This window comes from Ochotona curzoniae, unplaced genomic scaffold (genome assembly GCF_017591425.1).
Source record: "Ochotona curzoniae isolate NIBS_2020 unplaced genomic scaffold, NIBS_Ocur_1.0 contig_3255, whole genome shotgun sequence".
Classification (NCBI taxonomy): domain Eukaryota; kingdom Metazoa; phylum Chordata; class Mammalia; order Lagomorpha; family Ochotonidae; genus Ochotona; species Ochotona curzoniae.
In genome coordinates, this window is record NW_024465777.1 from 3525180 (window position 1) to 3546153 (window position 20974).

Consider the following 20974-nt stretch of genomic DNA (forward strand, 5'->3'; position numbering starts at 1 on the left):
CATATTTTTAAGTTAAAGTGATTGATCAAGGCCACACAGGCAGTGGAAAGTATTTATTTCTGAATCTGAAGGGTTTCAGAGGAAGCGGAGAGGCAACTTCTGGTGCCACCTGAGTACAGCCTTTTGCTCATGAGGGTGGCTTTGAGAACTGGTAGACATGGGGTTACGTGTGGGTCTTTTAGACAGAAGTGCTAATGAGTTTCATCTCTCCCCCCAGGGTGCCTTGGACTATCTGAAGGTCTCTAAAGTTCACCCAGCACCCTTCCTGGCTCTCTGTGACCACCAGGACAAGGCACCAGCACCGGCACCTCCTGCCAACCTACTGGAGACCCAAGCAGGTGTGAGCCTATGTGTCAGACCCAGAAAAGCCAGGTCCCACTGTCCAGCACAGAGTCCCCAGCTCACCATGCTGATCTTCCCATGAGGGTGTATCCAGGCCGACACGGAAGTGGCTGTCACCGCGCTGACTGCAAGGGCGTAGTAGGTGTTGAGGATGGCCCGGTTCCTCTCGTTTGGAATGCTCAGCAGAGCAGAATTGAAACTCGGCCAGAATATCCACAGGAAGAGGGTTCCTGGGGACCAGAGAGGGTCAGTGGCCAGAATCTGGAGGCTCCACAGGCTGCAGCAGAGAAGACCCCTGGACCTGGCATGCTCTAACCAGTCGCCTTGTAGTTCCAAGACCGTCAGTGGGCCCAGCGTGGTGGCACAAGTGGTTAAGGTCCTCGCCTTGCACGCCCGGGATCCCATATGGGCGCTGGTTCTAATCCCGGCAACCCCACTTCCCTTCCAGCTCCCTGCCTGTGGCCCGGGAAAGCAGTTGAGGACGGCCCAAAACTTTGGGACCCTGCACCCGCGTAGGAGACCCGGAAGTGTCTCCTGGCTTCGGATCGGCATAGCATCGGCCGTTGCACTCACTTAGGGAATGAATCATCGGACGGAAGATCTTCCTCTCTGTCTCTCCTCTCTGTATATCTGCCTTTCTAATAAAAATAAATCTTTAAAAAAAAAAAAGAAAAAAAGACCGTCAGTGGTTCAAAGCTCCCCTTGGCTGGGAAACCGAGGCCTTCCGGGCTGAAAGGTACAACTTTTGGTCTGCAAGGAGCTACCCTGATTCCACTCCCTGGCAGGTGGACAGCTGCCCGCTGCTGTGCTTGCCACCTGATTCCCTCTGACCACGTTAGATACCAGGCTCACGTTCCCTGCAGCCCCTCCAAACACCATATTATAGCTGTTCTCTCATCCAACTTTCCTTCAATTCCTTTGTTCCTTCAACCAATTTCTGTCTTTCCATTGAGGACAGAAGGCTTGGATACACCTATTTAAGCTCAAAAATTAAGCAAGACTCTTCTCTCTGCTGGATATTCAGAATGTGAGTTCCCCAGAAAGCAATGTTTCATATAAAGGGAGGAGTTCAACACGACCCCAAGAAACTGGATGCTCTGGATGGGTCTCCTCCGCGGCACGCAGCAAGTGGTAAAGCAGGGAGAGGCTCGGCTCAACCAGTGGAGGACACGATCCAGCCCACCTCATGCTTACCTAGCATGGCAAACAAGCTGGGGCTCATGGCTACTTGATCCTTCTCCTGTGCACTCGTGGGCAGAGGCCTTGAGAGGAACCAGGCGACAGTCAGCCCAAAATAGGCTGCAAACACATGGATGTGCATCATGGTTGCGTGGTCGTCCTTCTGCAACAAAACCAGCAGGATCCATGAGTGTCACATCGACCCAATGTTCTATGGACCAAGTCCGAAGCTGCAGGCATGACCTGCAGCCACAAGACAGCGCTTAGAGCTTGCCCAGCCGGGTACAGCCACCTCTCCTTCCAGCGAGCTCACAAGTTGGCCTTCACTGGAAGTTTTGGACTTAGGTCTTCTTCCGTAGGATACAAAATCACATAGCCATGTGGCCTCTGTCTCCTGGGGGAATCTGAGTGACCCACCCTTTGCAGCACGAAGCAGGCGGACTCCTATACTAAACTAATGCCTTTAGTAAGCTCTGGAGATACATTACTTGGGTTTCATGGAGATCAAATGCAATCACCTGAATAGCCCCCTTAGGGGTCCATGCTGCCTTGCAAACGTGGGCAAAACCCTCCCCCCTGACACGGACAACACTCTACGCAGCGACCAGCGCCTCCACGTGCAGGGTGAGGCAGGTCCCACTTCTGTTCAGAGTCATCCAGTGACTCCCATCCCATTGTAACCCTGATACATCCCAATCTCCAACTTGGGCTCCAGTTCCTCCTTCTTCACTCACCCCCCTCTTCCTCACTACCATCACCATGCAGCCACTTTGGGTTCCTGACTGGACAACAAGGCCAATAAAAGAAAAAGAAAAAAAAAAGTTGGGTGGGGGGGCCTTATTATCTGTACAGGATTAAAACTGTCTTTATTGGAGAGGCACATAGTCCATCTCTGGCACCTGTCGACATACATGTGGGCCAGGTCTGGACTGGGACAGGCTGAGCTAAGCTATAGCGCCAATGTGGAAGGGAAGCAGGCTGTGCCAGGCTATGCCACAGCAGAGGCTGGCACATGCAAGAACCAGGGCTGGGGATGGGACTGGGGGGAGTTATTGGAGGGTTGCCCCGACTAGACTGCAGCATCCACTGGAATACATGAGGACTGGATCTGTGGCAGGCTAGTTGGGCTGGGCTACAGCACTTGGTGCCACAGCTTTATCCACCAGCAGGTGCACTGACTGGTATAAGTCACAGACCAATCCTGACCCTGCACTGGCGGGCACATACAACAGTCAAGTCAGCAGTCACTCCAGGTAGGTTTCTTTGGGGACTCCCTGGCTAGTCCTTGGGACCCTATGCACACATGGAAGACCTGAAAGAAATTCCCAACTCCCAGGTCCGGATCAGCTCAGCTATAGCTGTTGTAGCCATTTGGGGAGTGAACCAGTAAATGAAAGATCTTTCTCTTTGTCTCTCTCTATCTCCATAAACTTGACTTTAAATAGAAATAAATCTTATTTTTTTTTTAAAGAGAATGCCCATGTTTGGGGGACATGTATATGTTAACACGTAGGGATAAAAGTAAAGTCCCACATAGATGGAGAGAATAGGAAATGAACAAACCCATAAAATTAAAAATAAAATAGAATAAAAAGAAAATTAACAAACAAGGGCTCCCAGGCCACTGCTCTCTCATTCCCAACTGCCTGCCCTGGCTCCCCTGCGTGCTATAGCAGTCTGCCAGCCCTCCTCAGGGCTGCCCTTGACCACGAAGGATGAGACACCTGCGCCTCAGCTCCTCTCCCCACCACTCTTCTGAGGTACGTTTGTCCACTCAGCTCCTTCCACTCCATCCCTTAGTCTGATATCCACCCAGACCTTCCCCTGCTTTTCCCTTCAGCCACCCATGTCCCCACTCCAACTCCAGCCCTTGTCATCACGAGTCACTACACCACTTGCCAAAGCCCAGCTTTAAGTCTCCCTTCTTGCACCAGCCACTCCCTCCTTGCCGCTCAACTCACTTCCCCAGTCAGCAGGCAGAACTTACTGCACCTCAGGGCCCTTTTCTCAACTGGCTGGAGCCTCACGAGAGTCCCAGAAAGCAGGCATTACTGTTACTCCCTCTTAACCATGAAAGCTGGGGCACAGAGAAATTAACCAAGCTGCTCAGGCTGATGCAGCCCGTGCAGGTGGCTGAGATTTGGAACCAGGTTGACCAGCTGTAGAAGCCATGCAATGGGACTTTGCTAGGCTCCAAATATCTATCCTGTTCTGACTCCCTGTTTAACTAGATTCAATCCTGTGGCCTTTATTCTCTCACTCCACTCACAAACACTCCCACCTCTGGTCTCTCCTGGTCACTGGGTACACCCTGGGTAGTAGCTGAGCCTGGAGGGATCAGGCTAATTCCTGCCACCTCCACCTCCATCCTAGGTTAGGTGTTTACAGTCCTGGCACCAAGGAAGGAAGTTTCTACAGCACAAGTCCCAAGGGACCCTGGGCACTAACCTGGAGTCTCCTGTACGTCCCTGGCCCCTTCACTCTCCTATACTCTCATAGATGACAACATCACACCCCTGTCTCCTTAAATTTTACCCCAATCCACACATAGACCACTAATGCCCTCGATCTTGCTTTTCCTAGAAAATAAAAGCCACACACAGAGAACTTTCTCACCAGGAGTCTGTGCCTTTTCACCCACCACTAAGTGACAACCTAGCCACAGACTCCATGTCCCTAGGCTGTTAAGACAGATGACCCCTGCCCCAACCCCCAACCCCTACCTGTTACTCCTACCCACACAGCTACAGGGCACAGAATCTGGCTCCCTTTTTTTCCCCCACTGAAATATCTAACTCTTGAAATTCATTTCTCTTCCACTTCATCAGTTGTTTGACTCTCAATTGGATTTTATTTTTTTAAGATTTATTTATTTTTATTGGAAATGCAGAGCAGATTTACAGAGAAAAAGAGAGACGGAGACAAAGCACTTCCCAAATGACCGCTACGGCCAGAGCTGAGCTGCTCCAAAGCCAGGATCCCGGAGATTCTTCCAGGTATCCCATGTGGGTGCAGGGCCCCAAGGCTTTAGGCCACCCTCAACTGCTTTCCCAGGCCACAAGCAGGGAGTTATATGGGAAATGGAGCAGCCAGGACAAAAGCAAGAGCTCACGTGAGATCCTGGCACTTGCAGGGGGAGGACCAGCCAGTTGAGCCATCACACCAGGTCCTCAGCTGGATTGTTCTACCACCAGGTGTGGAAGAATCATCCTAAGGAAAACAGTGAAATCTCTCTTGACCACATTCTGCCTGTTTAGCCAAGTCTCCAGAAGGTTGGCTGCCACAGTCTGTACTGACGCATCTCTCACAGACAGAGGGACAGGGCTACCAGCTGCTGGGTGACTCGTCAAATACCCTCAACAACCCTGGGGCAGGAGCCAACGTCAATCCAGGAAGTGGATCCAGATCTCCCTTGTGGGTGGCATGTACATGACTTGAGACATCACTACTGCCTTCCCTGCGTCTGCAGCGGCAGGAAGCTACTTCGCAGGGGCCAGAGCGGGCACGGAACCCAGGCACACTGAGGTAGGACACAGCACGAAGCAAACCACCTGCTCCTCTCACCTCCTTCTCTCAAGTCTACCGAGCCAAGCTTTCACTCCATCCTTCTGCAAACCCAGTGTGCTGAGGTCCCCTGGTCAGTTCTCAGATGTCCCTTTGCTTGACCTCTGAAGTCCTCTCTCTCCTGGCCTTCCAGATCCACACCCTTTCTTGGATTTCCCCTTCGCTGTCTGGCCGCAGTGCCCAGGCTCCCCACTCGTTCTTCCTCCAGTTGCAACCCAATGCACCTGGAACATCTTCCCATCTCCGCTTACCCTCACTCCTTAGGTGATTTGGGGGCTCAAGCTTTAAACACCATATACACCCTAACAACTCTGAATGTACAGTGCCAGCCTTGACTTTCCCTCTAAGCTTCAGATTTGTATTTCCATTCTGGGTCTCCACTGGGATGATTACTTATTCTTTTATAAGTGTGTAGAAAGGTGTGGTGGAGAGCAGTACTGTGACAAAACACAAAACACTGCTGCTTGGGGCACTACATCTCATACAGGTGCCAGTTCAAGTGCCAGCTGTGCCTCTTCCAATCCAGCTCCTTGCTAATGTGCCTGGGAAAGCAGTGAAGGATGGCCAAGTCCTTGGACCCATGCACCACAAGGGAGATACGGAAGAAACTCTTGGTTCCAAGCTTTAACCTAGCCCAGCTCTACTGCTATGGCCATTTTGAGCAGATGGAAGATCTCTCTCTCTCTCTCTCTCTCTGCCTCTCCCTCTCTGTAATTCTACCTTTCAAATAAGTATATAATTTTTAAGGGAGGGGGGACTAAGAGAGATCTTCCATTAACTAGTTTACTTTCCAAGTGCTTGGGGTAGGCTAAACTGAAGCCATGACCCTGGAACTCAATCTGGATGTCCCACATGGGTGGCAAGAGACCTGAATACTTGCAGCATCACCCACCGCCTCCCAGAGGCAGGAGGCTGCAGTCTGGAGCAGAAATGGGACCCAAGTCCACAATCTCCAATATGGGATGCAGGTATCCCAAGGGGCATCTCAGCCTCGGCACCAAATGCCTACCCTCCACTAAGAGAAGATTTTTGTTTGCTTGCTTTCATTTTTTTAAGGCTTATTATATTTTACTCAAAACTCAGAGTTACAAAGAGAAAGAGGGAGAGACAGTGAGAGAAGTCTTCCATCCACTGGTTCACTCCTCAAATACCAGAGCTGGGCTAGTCCAAAGCTGGGCTTCTTTTGGGTCTCCCACATGGTGCAGGGCCCAAAGACTTGGGACATTCTCGGTTGCTCAATCAGAGGTGTAGCAGCTGGGACTAACACTGGTGCCCATACGGGATTCAGAGGATCAGCCTGTTATGCCACCATGCTCCCCCCTGTTTGCTCATTTTTAAAAAATTAATTTATTTACTTAATCTGAAAAGTGGAGCGACAGAGATATCTTTCATCCACTGGTTCACTCCACAAATGGATACAGCATTCAGGTCTGGGACGGGTTGAAGCCAAGACCCCATTCAAGTTGGCTTGATGCATGGATGCATGGATGCAGGCGCTCAAGTGCTCAGGCTTTCTGCTGCCATCCCAGGTGCATTAGCAGGGAGCTGGCTGGGAAGTAGAGCAGCCAGGACTCAGCTCAGCATTCTCACACGAGATGCACCACAGTGCCAGCCCCCTACCGTGTGATATTTAATCCTCATTTCCGGCCATCCATTATCCTAAACATAATCATAACACTGTCACCTTCCAAACTGAACTCTGAATCATCCCGCCCATCCCAGGGCTCCTCAGCTCAGCCAGCGGCATAGCCATCCACCCACTTCCTCCAGCTCAAACCCTTCCTGACCTTTTTTCTTCCTCACACCCCATGTGCAAATCCTGCCAATCCTGTCTTCAAATGCAGCCAGAAGCTGGTCACTCCCCACCCTCCTTGTCGTGTCCCTCACACTCTTCCTCTGGGGGCAGCTTATCTCCCTGCAAAGGCTCAGCTCCCCCAGGGTCAGGTGGGAAGGTAGGGCAGCGCTGGAATACAGACCCCAGTGTGGGAGAGTCCAACTGCATCACTTCGTTCTGTATCACTTTACCAGGCTGAGACTCCAGGCTCTCCCCAGGGCTTGGCTACTGCCTTGCCATGTGCACCTGGCAGCCTGCGACCCCTTCTGCTTCGGCATCTATGAGAGGGGAGGTGGGCTATCTGTCCTTCCTTCCCTCTCCGCCCAGGGTCAGTGTTAAGGCAGAGTCACCCTTCACATTTGGCTTCTGACAGTCTCTCCCAGGAACATCACTGGCTACTTTGCCACAGCGCTCGGCCGCTCATCTTACTGGGACCACTGTCCGTGGGCTATAGATGCCCACTCTCTTGCCAGTCACCCCAGAATCACCTTGGGGGGGCACACTTCTACAGGAGTGTATTTTGGGAGTTGAAGCCCTGTTTGTTCTGCGTCCACACATGCAGCTGTGACCCTGCTTTTGTAATCGCACACAGGAGAGGCCCCCGCCTTACGCACACACAGCACCCCGACTCACCTGGAAGACACTCCTGGTCAGCATCCTGAAGGCACCAAAGGCTGTCACCTCCACCAGCGCCATCACTGCCAACTGCACAAGGTTGGCCTTGCCCAGGACGGCACCCATAGAGATCAGCACGGACATGGCGCTCATAGCAGCCAAGTGAACTCTGTGGGCAAGGACGGGGTTGGAGGATGTCACTCATTTACTCCTGCCACCAGCTCCCTGCTGGCACCTTTCAGCTCACCCAAGAACGCCCTCCGTGAGGGCCCCTCACCCCTCCCGTGTCAACCTCACGGGGTGTCCACACCCACTTCAGTGACCAGCTGCTGTCACTCCGCGTAGCCTCCAAGGGGACTCTGCAGTCCCACAGTGCACTGCACACAGGCGCTCGGTAGAGGGCGCCCTTCACAGCCGTCACAGGGCGCTCTCACCGCCTCCTATCGCTGCGTAAGAGTGGGTTTACAAGCAGCAGAAGCCCGGTGCCCTCTACTTTGCCGCCAGGGCCACTGTTTAACCTCACTGTACCTATTTCACCCCCTGTGAAATAATAATGCACAGCGCAGACTCAGGCGGAGGCAACCCAGCTCGCGCCGGCCTGGATGGACTGTTTGAGCATTCCAACTTTGCTGTCTGCCTGTCCCAGCGTGTGGCTGTACTAAGTGGAGGAGCAGACGGTGCCTTGGAATTCAGGGAAGGACAAGACAGCCCTTCCTGGCACCAGGGCGTGGGGACGAGGAATACCTGCAGTGTCCGGGAGCTGGAGAGCTGACTGGGAAAGCCAGGCTGCCTGGTCTCATCAGGGAATGCTTTAGGGAGGCAGTTCCCTGAGCCTTTGATTAGGAGATGTTCGTCCATGGGAATGGAGGATGATGACGCTGTGATTTACTCAGCATGACCCTGGTGTGACATTCCTTCATTGCCACCCCTGAGCGTGGTGAATCAGTGGCCCCCATAGACAGACGGGGCCAAGAAGATGAGAAGCAAGCAGTCTGGGCAGCAGCCCCACAGCCATGAGGTTCAAACCCAGGTGGGTTGCCTGGGGTCAGCTACCACAGTGACCTCCCGAGGGTCCAGGACCCCAGAGGGCAGGGCACAGAAGGGCTAGGGCACAGAAAGAACACAGAGTCCCAAAGGAACCAGAAGCAATTCCGAAGAAGGGATTAACTCACTGCTCATCGCACCTGGATGGGTGTGCCCAGTAAGGGAGCACCCACTTCATCAACAATTGCCTGATTCAGGAGGGTGTGTACCCGAGGCAGTATGTCAGGCCTGGGGGCCCAGTGTGGAGGCGGGGAAATGTGCTGCTTGGCAGGGCAGTCTCAGGTCTAGGTCACCGGGAAGGGGACTCCAACTCAGTCACTTGTTGGCTGTGTGATCTCGGGCAATTCCTCAACCACTCTGTGCTCAATGCCTTTGTGCCTAAGGAGGAGGCAATGGCCCTGGAGCTGTTGTGTGAGCAAAGCGAGTTGAAATGTGTCAGCTGCAATAAGGCTTTGCTACGGTCTTTTTAGTACCCCCAGCCCACCCCTGGCCTTTCAAAATGTAGCATTAAAAGTCACATGTGTTACCCATATCGTTCTCATTACAGGGGGAAACACAGGACAGCAAAGCTGAGCAATAGGCCCCGACCCAGAGGGAACCAGGTCAAGTAGCTAGAGTGCCAAGGATGCCCAAAGAGAGACGGAGGAGAGCTTGCACCAGGACAAGCGGACAGTGCCCAGCAGCTTAGTCCTGGCCGGATGGTCAGAGGATGGTCATTGTTCTGTTCTGGAAAGCAGTTCCAGCAGCAGCCGTGGCCCTGGGGAGCAGGCCCCACGGGTGGGGCAGGGCATTTGAGTTGCTCATGGCCCCTTTGGGTCCTCACGGATCGAGTAAAAAACCGAGATCCCTGAAAGTGTCAGAAGAAAAGGGCTTTCCTGCTCTGTCAAGGTGTAGAAGGCTGCAGGTGTATGTGTGAGTGTGTGTGTGAGAGAGAGAGATTCAGCCCAGGGTCACCCCTATGACAGCACACACACACACACACACACCAGTGCTTTTGTCACTCCCTAGGTAGAGACCTGAGGGTGGAGGAGATCCCATCCCCATGGGACTCAGGCCTAAAACTTACAAGAAACAAAGAGCCTGGAGAGCTGCCACTTGTTTTTTTGGGACCTCAGGGTGATGGCCACAGCCACTCTGAAAGGGCGACAGATACTTAAAACCCAAAGCCTGTCCCACCGCTTAGCTGTCTTAACCAGCCTCCACTCCCAGGTCGGATTGATCCCTCCTTGGAAGGATATACTGGCACAGGGGATGGCCCATGGATAGCCAGGCAAGAACAGGTGCCCAAGAGGCTCAGCAGGGTCCCAGAGGGCAACAGGAAGGGTCATCAGGTGCCTCAAGTGCCTCTGATGGGATTTCCCATCACATGGGCAGGAGCAGGTTGGGTAAGACAGAGACAAGTTGGCAGGAAAACTTTTGCCTATCTGCCTATGGAAGACAGGATTCGAACATGCCATCTCAGACTGGCCACTCCCTGCTTCCCCTTCCCCACAGCTCAGGTTATACAGATGCTCTGCGTGCCCTGGTGTGTGAGGAGTCAGACGGGATAGTAGGCATTTAGGGTTTTCTGGGACTCCGAGTCATTTTTCTCAAATATAAAAATGGCATTTTCTCTTCCATGTCTTAAATTCGCTAGAGCACTTTTCTCCTAAGAGACAAGGGCAAAACTAATATATCAACTCCCCATCTAAAACACCTGCCCAATTCCACCTCCGGGCCATTGCCAAGGGGGTAGTATCTGAATGGTCAGTTTATCATCAAAAAGCACTGAGGAAGTTAACCAATAAAAACCTTTCTGAGCTTTTTGTCTCAGAACCAGGTACCAAGGAAACCAGGACTTTGCCTTTTTCTGGAGAAACTCCTTTGAAGTGAAGTTTTTATAAAAGATTTATTTATTTTTATTTATTATTTATTTTTATTGTGCCTGCCAGCCAGGCTGACGGACAGACTGTTAGGTAGCCACAATGTGGAGGCCCAGGAGGACTCCACCTGCAAGAGGGTGGTCAGATCAAGGGCAGGACACCGCCCAGCTCGACTTCAAGGTGAGACAAACAGTGAGAAATCTTTTACTCTGTTCTAGCGATGGCATGACATTGGCACCAGTTCTTCTAGAACTTTCCCTCTCGGCTGCCCCCATGCCCTTTAAATACCCAGAAGCAAGACAGCCACCCAGGGTTACCTGTACAGTTTGATGGGTACCGTCCAGTTGAAAGATTGACTCAGGAAGCCGTCCATCAGGAGCGCCCACTGCACCCCGAGGGCCAGTAGGAAGAGGTTGAACGCCACGCTGCTCCAGCTGTGTCTTCGCAGGGACGAGGTGAGAAAGCCCAAGCCGAGGGCCGCCATGACCATGACATCCTGGAGCACTGCCCGGGCAGGAGGGGTTGGGGGGAGCAGTGAACCAAGAGTTACACAGCAGAGATGCTAGAAGGGACCCCCCCACAGGGCTGGGTCATGTCCCACCACCTCCCTGGGCCTTGCTTTTTCCATGTGAATGGTGGGACTAATGCAATGCAGACGGTGCAGGTGGCAGTGAGCAGGGGAAGAGCTGCTTTAAGTGCTTCGCCAAGGCCTGACTCTCGGTGCAGCTCCTGTCCTAGCTGAAATGGTGCTCTAGGCATGGGAGCCCTCAGGGGTCGGGGCTGGGCACCTAGCTGCCACTCAGGAGAGACCGTTACTGCTGTTGTTCTGGAGATCAGCTTCCATCTCTGGGTTTTGCATGGGAAGAAGAAATAGGGTGGCTGAAGCTCAGGGAGCTGGCCTAGGTGACACAACAGGAGCCAGGAGAGGCAGGCCCAGGTCCAGGCAGGTGCGCTCTGGAAACCGGAGTGTAGGAAAGGGGACCAGTGAAGGCGGGAGGGGGAGGGAGGCACCCACACGTGCACTGGCAGAGAATCTGAAACCAGGCTGAGCCCCAGCTTGTCCCCCCCCCCCCTTCCCGCAGTGCTGGGAAAGCTGAGCTCCCACAATTGTACTCCAAGGCGCCTAACTGCCACCATCTAGGGAAGCTGCCAGCAACCTGGGGGCTCCCTGAGAGCCTGGAGGATGAAGACGCCAGCTGCCCCTAGCTCTTGATTGAAGATGAAAATACACACTGCCTCCGGCCTTTCCTGCTTTTCCCCCCACTCCCTTGTCCACTGCCCCCAACAAGCCCTGACAACAAAAGCCTTGATACAACAAAAGCCTGCTGGGTGGGGAACTAACTATACCTCCCCCTGCAGTCTCCTTAAGTGTCACAAACAAAACTTTCCTCTGAGTAACTAACTCACTGGAGGTGGATATTAGCCAGACAGACCTCCTAGGGGAAGCAAATTAGCTTCCCAGAAACCAGAGTTCTACTTCCCCACCTGCTGGGAGAGTCATACCCCCCCACCCCCCAAGAGGAGAAGTGGAGCAGCATTCTGGCTTCCCAAGCAGAAGCAACTGTCCACCAAGTGGAAGACCCAGAGAATGTTCCAGGCTTTAGCCTGATTCAGCCCTTGCCTGTCGGGGAGTGAGCCAGCAGATGAAAAATCTCTCTGTAATTCTGTCAAATAAACAAAGCAGAAACAACAACAAAAAACCACAATGGCTTTGAATTCAGACTCCAGCTCTATATTTTTCTTGAATTGCTAACCAGTGGCAGTCTTTTTGTTTAAGATTGTTATTATTGGGCCCGGAGCGATAGCGTAGTGGTTAAGGTCCTCATCTTGCATGTGCCAGGATCCCATATGGTTGTCAGTTCTAATCCCAGCAGCTCCACTTCCCATATAACTCCCTGCCTGTGGCCTGGGAAAGCAGTTGAGGATGACCCAAAGCCCTGCACCAGTGTGGGAGACCCAGAAGAGCTCCTGGCTTCAGATTGACTTGCTGTCAATCCTGGCTTCAGATTGTTGCTGTCACCTGGGGAGTGCATCAGATGGAAGATCTTCCTCTTTGTCTCTCCTCCTCTCTGTTATATCTGCTTTTCCAATAAAAATAAATAAATGTAAGAAAGATTATTATTATTTGCCAATGCTAGCTATATTTCAAGTCATCACAGTGGGGTATTAGGAAAAGCTTTCAATTAGCAGTAATTGCGCCTCAGATAAACCTCGGTGGCTACGATACTGCCATTGTGCAAAGCCAAGATTATTTATTTGAAAGGCAGATAGAAAGTTCTTCCATCTGTTGTTTCACTCCCCAAATGGCTGCAATGGCCGGAACTAGGCCAATCTGAAGTCGGGAGTCAGGAGCTTCTTCCAGGTCTACCATGTGGGTGCAATGAAGCACTTGAGACATTCTCCCCTGCTTTCCCAGGCACTGGAGCAGGGAGCTGGATGGGAAGTGAAGCAGCCAACACTCGAATCAACAGCCCTGTGGGATGCTGACTTACAGGTAGCAGCTTTACCCACCAGGCCACAGCACCAGCCTCCAGTACAAATGGCCATTCGTGTGTTTCCCCCTCGGTGCCCTGAAGTCTCACAGTTGGTGTCCTGTGTGCTGTTGCCTTCCTGGCAGCTACAGGAAGGCATTTATTCCCCGTATCGGAGGCTGCCCTGGCCGCTGCGGCCGAAGCTCTGTTCAAGAGCTCTGCCAGCACCTGATTCGCATCCAGCGCTCTGCAAACACATAGTGTCAACTCACCTTCAGTACAGGGACCTGCACAGTGGTGGGGACCTGCACAGCGGCAGGGATAACACACCTGCCCTGCCTCCTAGCCACGAGGCAGCCCCTCTCATGACTAGAGCATTTCTGGGGGGCTCCAAAGCCCCTCCAATTGGCAGAAGCCTTTGAAATCCTGGGCTACTGAAAATGCCATGTCCCTGGGCTGTCCTACAGGACTTGGGCTACATGGGGATCTAGGAAGCCCCTGAGAACCTCATGGAGGTCTGAGGAGCTGGGAGTGGGTGGGAAAGGAGCACCAATTCTACACCTTTCCTCTGACAGGTGCAGGGAATGTCCCCATCTCCTACTTGTATCCTTTCAGGAGTGGGAGTGGACAGTGTAAGGACTCATTCCAATATCCCACCTGGACCCTACGTCGTTTCTTCTTCCTCACAGCTCACGAAATTCGTGCCAGTCCAGCCATCCACCAATCAGATGTAACCTGGCATTCCACCTGAGAATCCCACCTCTGATCTCCCAGCCCCTTTCCCAACCCCGCCCACTCACCAACCATCCCCAGGCATTCACCTGCAGGCACCAATCCCCTGGGGCCTTGACCTCAATCCCTCCGAATCCCCGCCCCCCACACCTGGCAGACAAAAAGGCCCCCAGGTGCGGTTCTCCTCTTCCTTGCTCTTCCCCTCTCTCCTCCTTCTGGCTCCCTTCCCCGCCTTCCCCTGTTTCTGCCCCGCTGGAATAAACTTCCCAAGATATGTCGTTGCGTCTGGTGTTTTCAGCTCACGGTAAAGAACCAGGCTGTGGGAATTAGCTGCGCGTAAAATATCGTAATATCCTATGAACTAGAACTAGAACTCTTGCACCTTTTTAAATAACTAACAGACAGGGCATCACATTTTCTACAGGAGACTGGGGATTGCTCAGAGAACATCAGAAATCAAGTAAAAAACAGGTGTATAAAGACACAATGAAATATTTGGGAGCGTTGAGGACTGTGGTTAACTGGAGACCTCATACCCCACTTGGGAGAGATTTAGACTCAGCTACCTGATCTCTCTGGATCCCAGTTTCCCTCATAGGAGTTGGACTTGATACTCTCCAAGGCCCTTAGAGCTCTGGAATATTCCAAGGAGAGGGCTAGTGGGAGCATGGGGAGTGGAGAGTTGCCAGATAAACAACAGGTGGATGGGTTGGGGAGGGATGGGCAGGGAGGATTGGAAGACTGGTCAGTAAATACTATACCATTTGGCTTCAGGTTCCTTCACACCCTTGCATCCACCAAGTTCCTGCCCCTCTCCTCCTCCTCCCCCTCCATCAGGGCCAGGTCCCAGCCCAAGGAATCCCCACAGGGCCTCAGTTGTCACCTCACAGAGCCTGTGCCTGGTCTGATTAACTGGAGGAGGCTCAAGTGCTTTGGCTGATAAGGAGTGGGTGAGCCCCAGGGGCCCCCAAGGACTGGGACCAGAAGGGAGTCTTAAGCCACTTCAGGAAGGCTTCCGGGAAGAATTTAGGACAGCCCCATGACTTGGAGTGATGAGGTCTAGAAGGAACCTGCCACCTGTAAGCCCAGTACCAGCACCTCCCAGCTAAATCTACAGCAACCAAGGCAGTAGATATGATTTCTCATCCTCAGTTTACACATAGGACACACACAGGAGCTGCAACTAGCTAGCCCAGGTCACATGACTACCAAACAATGGTGGGAAGTTTTGAACCCTGTCGACTTGGTTTACCGACTACCTGATCCTGCTTCCTCGGCAGCACAGAGGGTGTAGCAAAGATGTGCCCTGGAGTCAGGTTGACAAGATCTGGGGCCTGGTCCCACCTCTGTGCCCCAGCCACCTAAGCTGTAAAACCGAGTAGACCATGCCGCCAGAGCTCACTCGTGCATGCAAATCCCTTTGCCCAGCATTAGATGCGGAGTGAGGCTTGGAAAACATCACTGTGTGCCGGCCCTTGTCACCGAGCAGCTTTGGCCAAGACCAGTCTTTCTCTAGACCTGTCTGTCCATCTGCAGTTTGGCCTCTCATGTCCATCCACAAGGACAGCTGCCCCCACCAGTCTATTGCTCCCCCCACCCAGCTAGCCTGCTCCCCCAATCATTCTGGATCTGTGAACCCCTGCTCTTGCTCCTTGCTCTGGCTTGCACAAGCTGCCCACAGCAGCAGCAGCATCTCTGAAGCCAAGCCTTGCCTCCATGGCCCAGGTTCTGGCCCTGAATCCCTATACTGGCTCCCCACTGCTGAGCAGGGAAGACCTCTGTGGCCCCAGGCCAGAGCCCTTTATAGCCTTAGCTTTTGCTTTATCCCAAAGCCTCTACTTCCACACTTTCCTCCACTCTGAAACAGCCTGGAAAGGGAAGGAGATTTCCTAAAGGGATAGCCCAAGGCTGAGACGGGCAGGTGCCAGGGTCTGGGCTATTTACATGTCATTAAGAAAGCCTCCCCTTGTGTTCTTGCAGCCCTTCTCCTTGTCTCTGGGGAGTACAGGGTGGTAGGGAAGAGGGGGGAAGTGAGTGACACCCACAGCATAGGGCTCACCCAAGGGCAGACTCTGTGTAGCAGATTGTTTCAATCTTGGCCTCCAATGAGTCGCACCTCCCAGTGCAGTCACTGTCTTTGGCCAATGGAACATTAGGAAACATGCTAGGATCATTCCAATGTGAGCACACATGCTGCAGAAATGAGCACAACATGTTAGAGTCAGAGGTGATGAAAGCTTCTTCACCCTGGGCTCACCCATTCTTACTGTTGGGACTCATCTGCTGGAAACACAGGGCCTAGCCCAGTGGCCAGTTAGTTCCAACTGCAAACCCTTAAACTAGGCTCTCAGAAGCCATCTCCAGGCTGGAGGCTCATGAGTGTCCCAAGGCAAATCCATAGAACAGCCCAGTTGAGCCCAGCCCCATTGCTGAACCCAGAATCACTATCCTGAGTAAGTTAAATAGCTGCTATTTTAAGTCTCTGTGCTTGGGTGTGGTTGTTATGCAGCAACAGGTAACTGATGCATTGTGTCACTGGAGTACCTCCCAGGCCTCTCAGGGCCTTGCCAAGAAGGAACAAACGAGCCCATAACCTGTCCTGCCTCCTCTCTGTGCCTCTCATATCAGGGAATGGCACTGCCATTTTCCACGGAACACACTGGTAGCCATCCTTGACTCCTCCCTCCTTTTTACCAAAGACAACTGGTTTTATCCCCTAAACATCTCTGGGCGGTTCTCCTGTCCATTGGCTTCCTCCCAAGTCATGCAGCCTAGTAGCCAACAAAGCAAAGAACACATGCTTAGACACAGGAAGTGTCTAAGACAACCCACAGAAGTTTCTGGAAGAAAATATTAGTACCTTGGGCCCAGCGGGATGACCTAGCGGCTAAGGTGCTCACCTTGCATGCACCAGGATCCCATATGGGCACCGGATCTAACCCCGGCCTCCCTGCTTTCCATCTAGTTCCCTGCTTGTGGCCTGGAAAAGCAGTCGAGGATAGCCCAAAGCCTTGGGTCCCTGCACCTGCGTAGGAGACCCAGGAAGAGGCTCTAAGACCCTGGCTCCAGATCAGCTCAGTTCCAGCCGTTGTGGCCACTTGGAGAGTGAATCATCGGACAGAAGATCTTCCTCTCTGTCTCTTCTCTCTGTATACCTGACTTTCCAATAAAAATAAATAAATCTCTTTAAAAAAATATTAGCACCTCTACTTTAATTTTTACCTTAAAAAATTCAAGCTTATTAATAAAAACTAACACCAATACTCTTTTAGCCTGTTAACTTTTTGGATCCTGTCTGTCACTTAAAGAGATAAACACTAGCAACAGATGACAGTGGTTGCAGTGGAGACGACAGAAGCTGAGCAACTTGTCAAGTGCTCACAGAGAACACCACGCCCAGGGAGGATTGAAATGAGTCTAGCCGCAGCAGTTCGCAAATGTCCATGTGTGGTCTCTCCCTCCCAGTGCCCAAGCATGAGGTCTGAGAAACTGTGTTTCTGGTAACTTCCCAGGGGATTCTGAGGCAGCCAGAGTGAGGAGCATGTTCGGAGATGCGCTCACCTAGGGCGCTCTAGGTGCTTGGGGAGGTTGGCAATCATGTAGGTGTTTAATGCATTGATAAGAGGCCTCCCCTAACTGCTCACACAGTCAGGCAGCCTGCAATCTCTTTGCTTTCGGGAATTCCTGACAAGTATTTCTTCGTCACATTGCGACTCATGTTAGACTCTTAAATATGATTTTGCTGTTATGGAAATGTTTATGGATCCAAAAAGCAGAGAAAAGAGTGGTGACCCTGCAGACACAGCGCCAAGCTTTGCCAACTGTCACAAGGATCCGGTTGCAGTGTTTGTTCCCTTCTTGTCCTCTTTTTCTTTTTTTCTGGCTTGAAGCAAACTGCAGACTCCACGTGCTGTTTCAGTACTCCACTCTGCAAACTGGGGCCTCAGGAAACAGACACCGAGCTTCTCTCACACCTCACAAAGCTAACGCCCATTCCTGTTTGTCCAAAGAGTCTTGTTCTATTCAAATTCTATGGTTGTCTTAAACATTTCTTTTTCTTTTAAAGACTTATTTTATCTTATTTGAAAGGTAAAGTTTCAGAGAGAGGAACCGGATTGCTCAGTGGTGACATCCTCATTTGGCAAGCGCCAGAATCCCATATGGGCACTGGTTTGTGTCCTGGCTACTCCACTTCCCATCCAGCTCCCTGCCTGTGGCCTGGGGAAGCTGTAGAGGACGACCCAAAGCCTTGGGACCCTGCACCTGCAGGGAAATCCAGAAGAAACTCCTAGCTATGAATCAGCTCAGCTCCAACTCTGGCCGTTGCAGCCATTTGGAGAGTAAACCAATGGGTGGAAGATCTTTTTCTCTGTCCCTCCTTCTCTCTGTAAAGTTGGGCTTCCCAATGCAAATATTAATCTTAAAAAAAAAAAAAAGTAAAAAAGTGGGAAGATTGAGTCCTTCCCTTGCTGGCCTTTCCCTACCAGTGGCCCTCAGGGGTCTGCAATTCCCAGCCCTTCACCTCTGAGATAAATTAATAAACAAACATTAAAACAAGAACAACAAAAGAGTGGCAGGTTGAACAAGTTACTATAGTTTATGGACTAAATTAAATTAAGTGGACTGACCAACTCATTTATCAAGGTTGAACTCAACTTTCAGAAAATACATTTACGACTTAAGCAACCCCTAGGAGGAGAACGCAGAGCAGAGAGAAACAATTGCTGGAGGCAACCAAGCCAGCAAAAAGAAAAGGGCACAGCCATGCCCCACCCTGGCAAGCTCTTTGTCAGTCATGGTTGAGGTTTAAAAAAATGTTAGTCTAGGGCCCAGCGTGATAGCGTAGTGGTTAAAGTCCTCGCCTTGCACACCTGGGATTCCATATGGGCACTGGTTCTGATCCTCGCGGCCCTGCTTCCCATCCAGCTCCCTGCTTGTGTTCTGGGAAAGCAGTCAGGGACAGCCCAATGCCTTGGGACCCTGCACCCACGTGGGAGACCCAGGAGAATTCCTGGCTCCTGGCTTCTGATTGACTCAGCTCCAGCCATTGCGCTAACTTGGGGAGTGAATCATTGGATGGAAGATCTTCCTCTCTGTCTCTCCTCCTCTATGTATATCTGCTTTTCCAATAAAAATAAAGTAAATCTTTAAAAAAAAAAAACGTTAGTAAATCAAATGTGACAGGCAGATGTGTGCCTCCATGGACCCCACTCGGAGACTGCCTGGCACCATTAATATTGGAGAATATTTTGGGCTGGGTGCAATAGCCTGGTTGCTAATTTGGAAGATCTTCCTTTCTGTCTTTCCTGCTGTCTGTATATCTGACTTTCTTAATGAAAAGAAAAAGAAAAAAATAGTAACTTGTACCTAGCAAGTGCTCAGAAAACCTGAGTCCCCTACTGGATGCAATGTGTGGGATTATATTGAATTGGATTAAAACAAACTAAAGTAGGCTTAAACAGACTAAAATCATGCCCAGGACAGGAAAATAGCAATGATGGCCCAGGTTCTGAGCACTTGCTACCCACATCAGAGACTGTGATAACGTTCCTTGCTCCTGGTTATGAGCTGGCTGGTCCAGCCCTGACCAGTATGGTCATTTAGAGAGTGAACCTGCAGATGGAAGATCTCTTTCTTTCTGTGTGTCACTCTGCATTTTAAGAAAATCAATCCATTTTAAATTTGTGCCCAGGCCTTGTCATGGCATGCCCCTCCCTGGGCCAGCCCAGTATGTGGTAGTACTTGGTGCGAGAACTACTGAGGTCCTAGCTCTGTCTACCGGCCTCTGTCCTGGAGCTCAGGGGCCCCTCCTTTGCTTCCAGCCCACCGGTCCATTAACATCGCTCTGGAGTACTTTTCTTCCAGGGGACTGGTCCATGGACATCACTTAGGAATCTGCAAGCGCTCAACCGCTAACTCAGCGCCAACTTCAGGGAGGCCTATCCGCATATCAAGTCAGTTGAAATGTATGAATCTTGAACAATTGTTTATAAAAGTCACACCACTGTAGATATTTATTTTGTTTACAGTTGTTCTCCTCATAACCTGGGAATATTTTTAGCTGCATGTGAAATAACTATTACCATGCTACACTTCCTCTCTCACCTCCATCCCATCTCCTGGCTTTGGATTTGCAAGCAGAATGCAGACTTCTAGGCCTCAGAGGGAGAAGGTGGGGGAGGGAAGCCACAGACTAAAGTCTCCTGGGAGTGGGAGTGAGCAAGAAAGACCAAAAAGGCCAACAAAAAAGCAACAGCAGTGCTGCAACGCCTTGCTGCTAAGGAGAACAAAGTTGAGGGAAGCCGAGAATGAAAGGAACCGTTTGGCACATGGAATCTGGGAAAAGGGAAAGAGACAACCCCCCACTCTGCAATGACAGCTTAATACAAACTTCCTGCTGATACCCCTGCTCCTAGCCCCTTTTGTCGGGGAAAGTGAACGAATCGCTTTCTTTGGAAATTTGGTGTTCAGAGGGACCCACAGAACCGCCTGGCCCCAGCCCCTGCGATTTGCCTTGGTGACCACCTGCCCAGGGCACCCTCACCTTGGTAGGTCCCCAGGAGACTCTGCTGGTTCTCTGAGGAGGAAGGATCAGAGGATGCGAAAAAGACGAAGAGGACAACGAGGGCGCCCTGCAGTATCAAGGCCCACGGGGGCAGGCAGCCCCGGACCGACCGCTGGTACTTGGAGCCCATGGTGCTGCTCTCCGCGCTGGGTTTTTCCAGGAGCACCCACTTACGGAGCAATAGGGGAGACACGCGCCCATAGGCCTTATCTCAAGCTGCACAGCTGGCTCTGTGGGCCTGGGGGTGGGGTTAACATGGGTAGAAGGGGCCATGATCCAACTGGGATGAGGTGCGTTTATTCCAACATTGATTCATTCATTCAATAAATGCATTCCTCTATGGATTCCTGCCAAACTTGCTGTAAAAGGATGCATTCCATTCACCTCAGTCCTCTTTCACTCCTTCCTTCATTTCACCTTCACCATAACTTTGCGGGAAAGACAGGCAGTGGGTCAAACTAGGGGCTTGTGTGTTGATTCAACTGGCTAATCCTCTACCTCCAAGTGCCAATGTCCCATATGGGAGCCAGTTCATGTCCCAGTTGCTCTATTTCCCATCCAGCTCCCTGTTTGCAGCCTGGGAAAGCAGTAGAGGACAGCTTGGGACCCTGAAGCCATGTGGGAGACCTGGTATCGGGGGTCCTCCCGTCCCGCGGAAGAAATCACCCGACACTTGAGAGAGTCTCCAAGGCGCTTCTTTATTCTGATCTTCCGTTGTGTCCGTTAACTCCGTTAACTCCGTTGTGACCGTTATGACCGTTACGCT

The 20974-nt window shown here is 51.7% G+C and overlaps 1 protein-coding gene and 1 pseudogene across 1 annotated transcript in view; both read right to left on the bottom strand.

Annotated features, from left to right (window-relative positions):
- RHCE (Rh blood group CcEe antigens) overlaps positions 1 to 20394 on the bottom strand; it is a 33925-nt gene extending 13531 nt beyond the window's left edge. Inside the window, exons 1-5 of the mRNA XM_040979591.1 lie at positions 20188 to 20394; positions 10758 to 10944; positions 7553 to 7703; positions 1537 to 1684; positions 406 to 572 (exon numbers count right to left, since the gene is read on the bottom strand). Coding sequence (XP_040835525.1) covers positions 406 to 572; positions 1537 to 1684; positions 7553 to 7703; positions 10758 to 10944; positions 20188 to 20338 — 804 coding nt within the window. The 5' untranslated portion in view covers positions 20339 to 20394. The remainder of the gene's footprint in view (positions 1 to 405; positions 573 to 1536; positions 1685 to 7552; positions 7704 to 10757; positions 10945 to 20187) is intronic.
- Positions 12491 to 12684, bottom strand: LOC121156178 (annotated as a pseudogene).
- Positions 20395 to 20974: the final 580 nt, after the last annotated feature.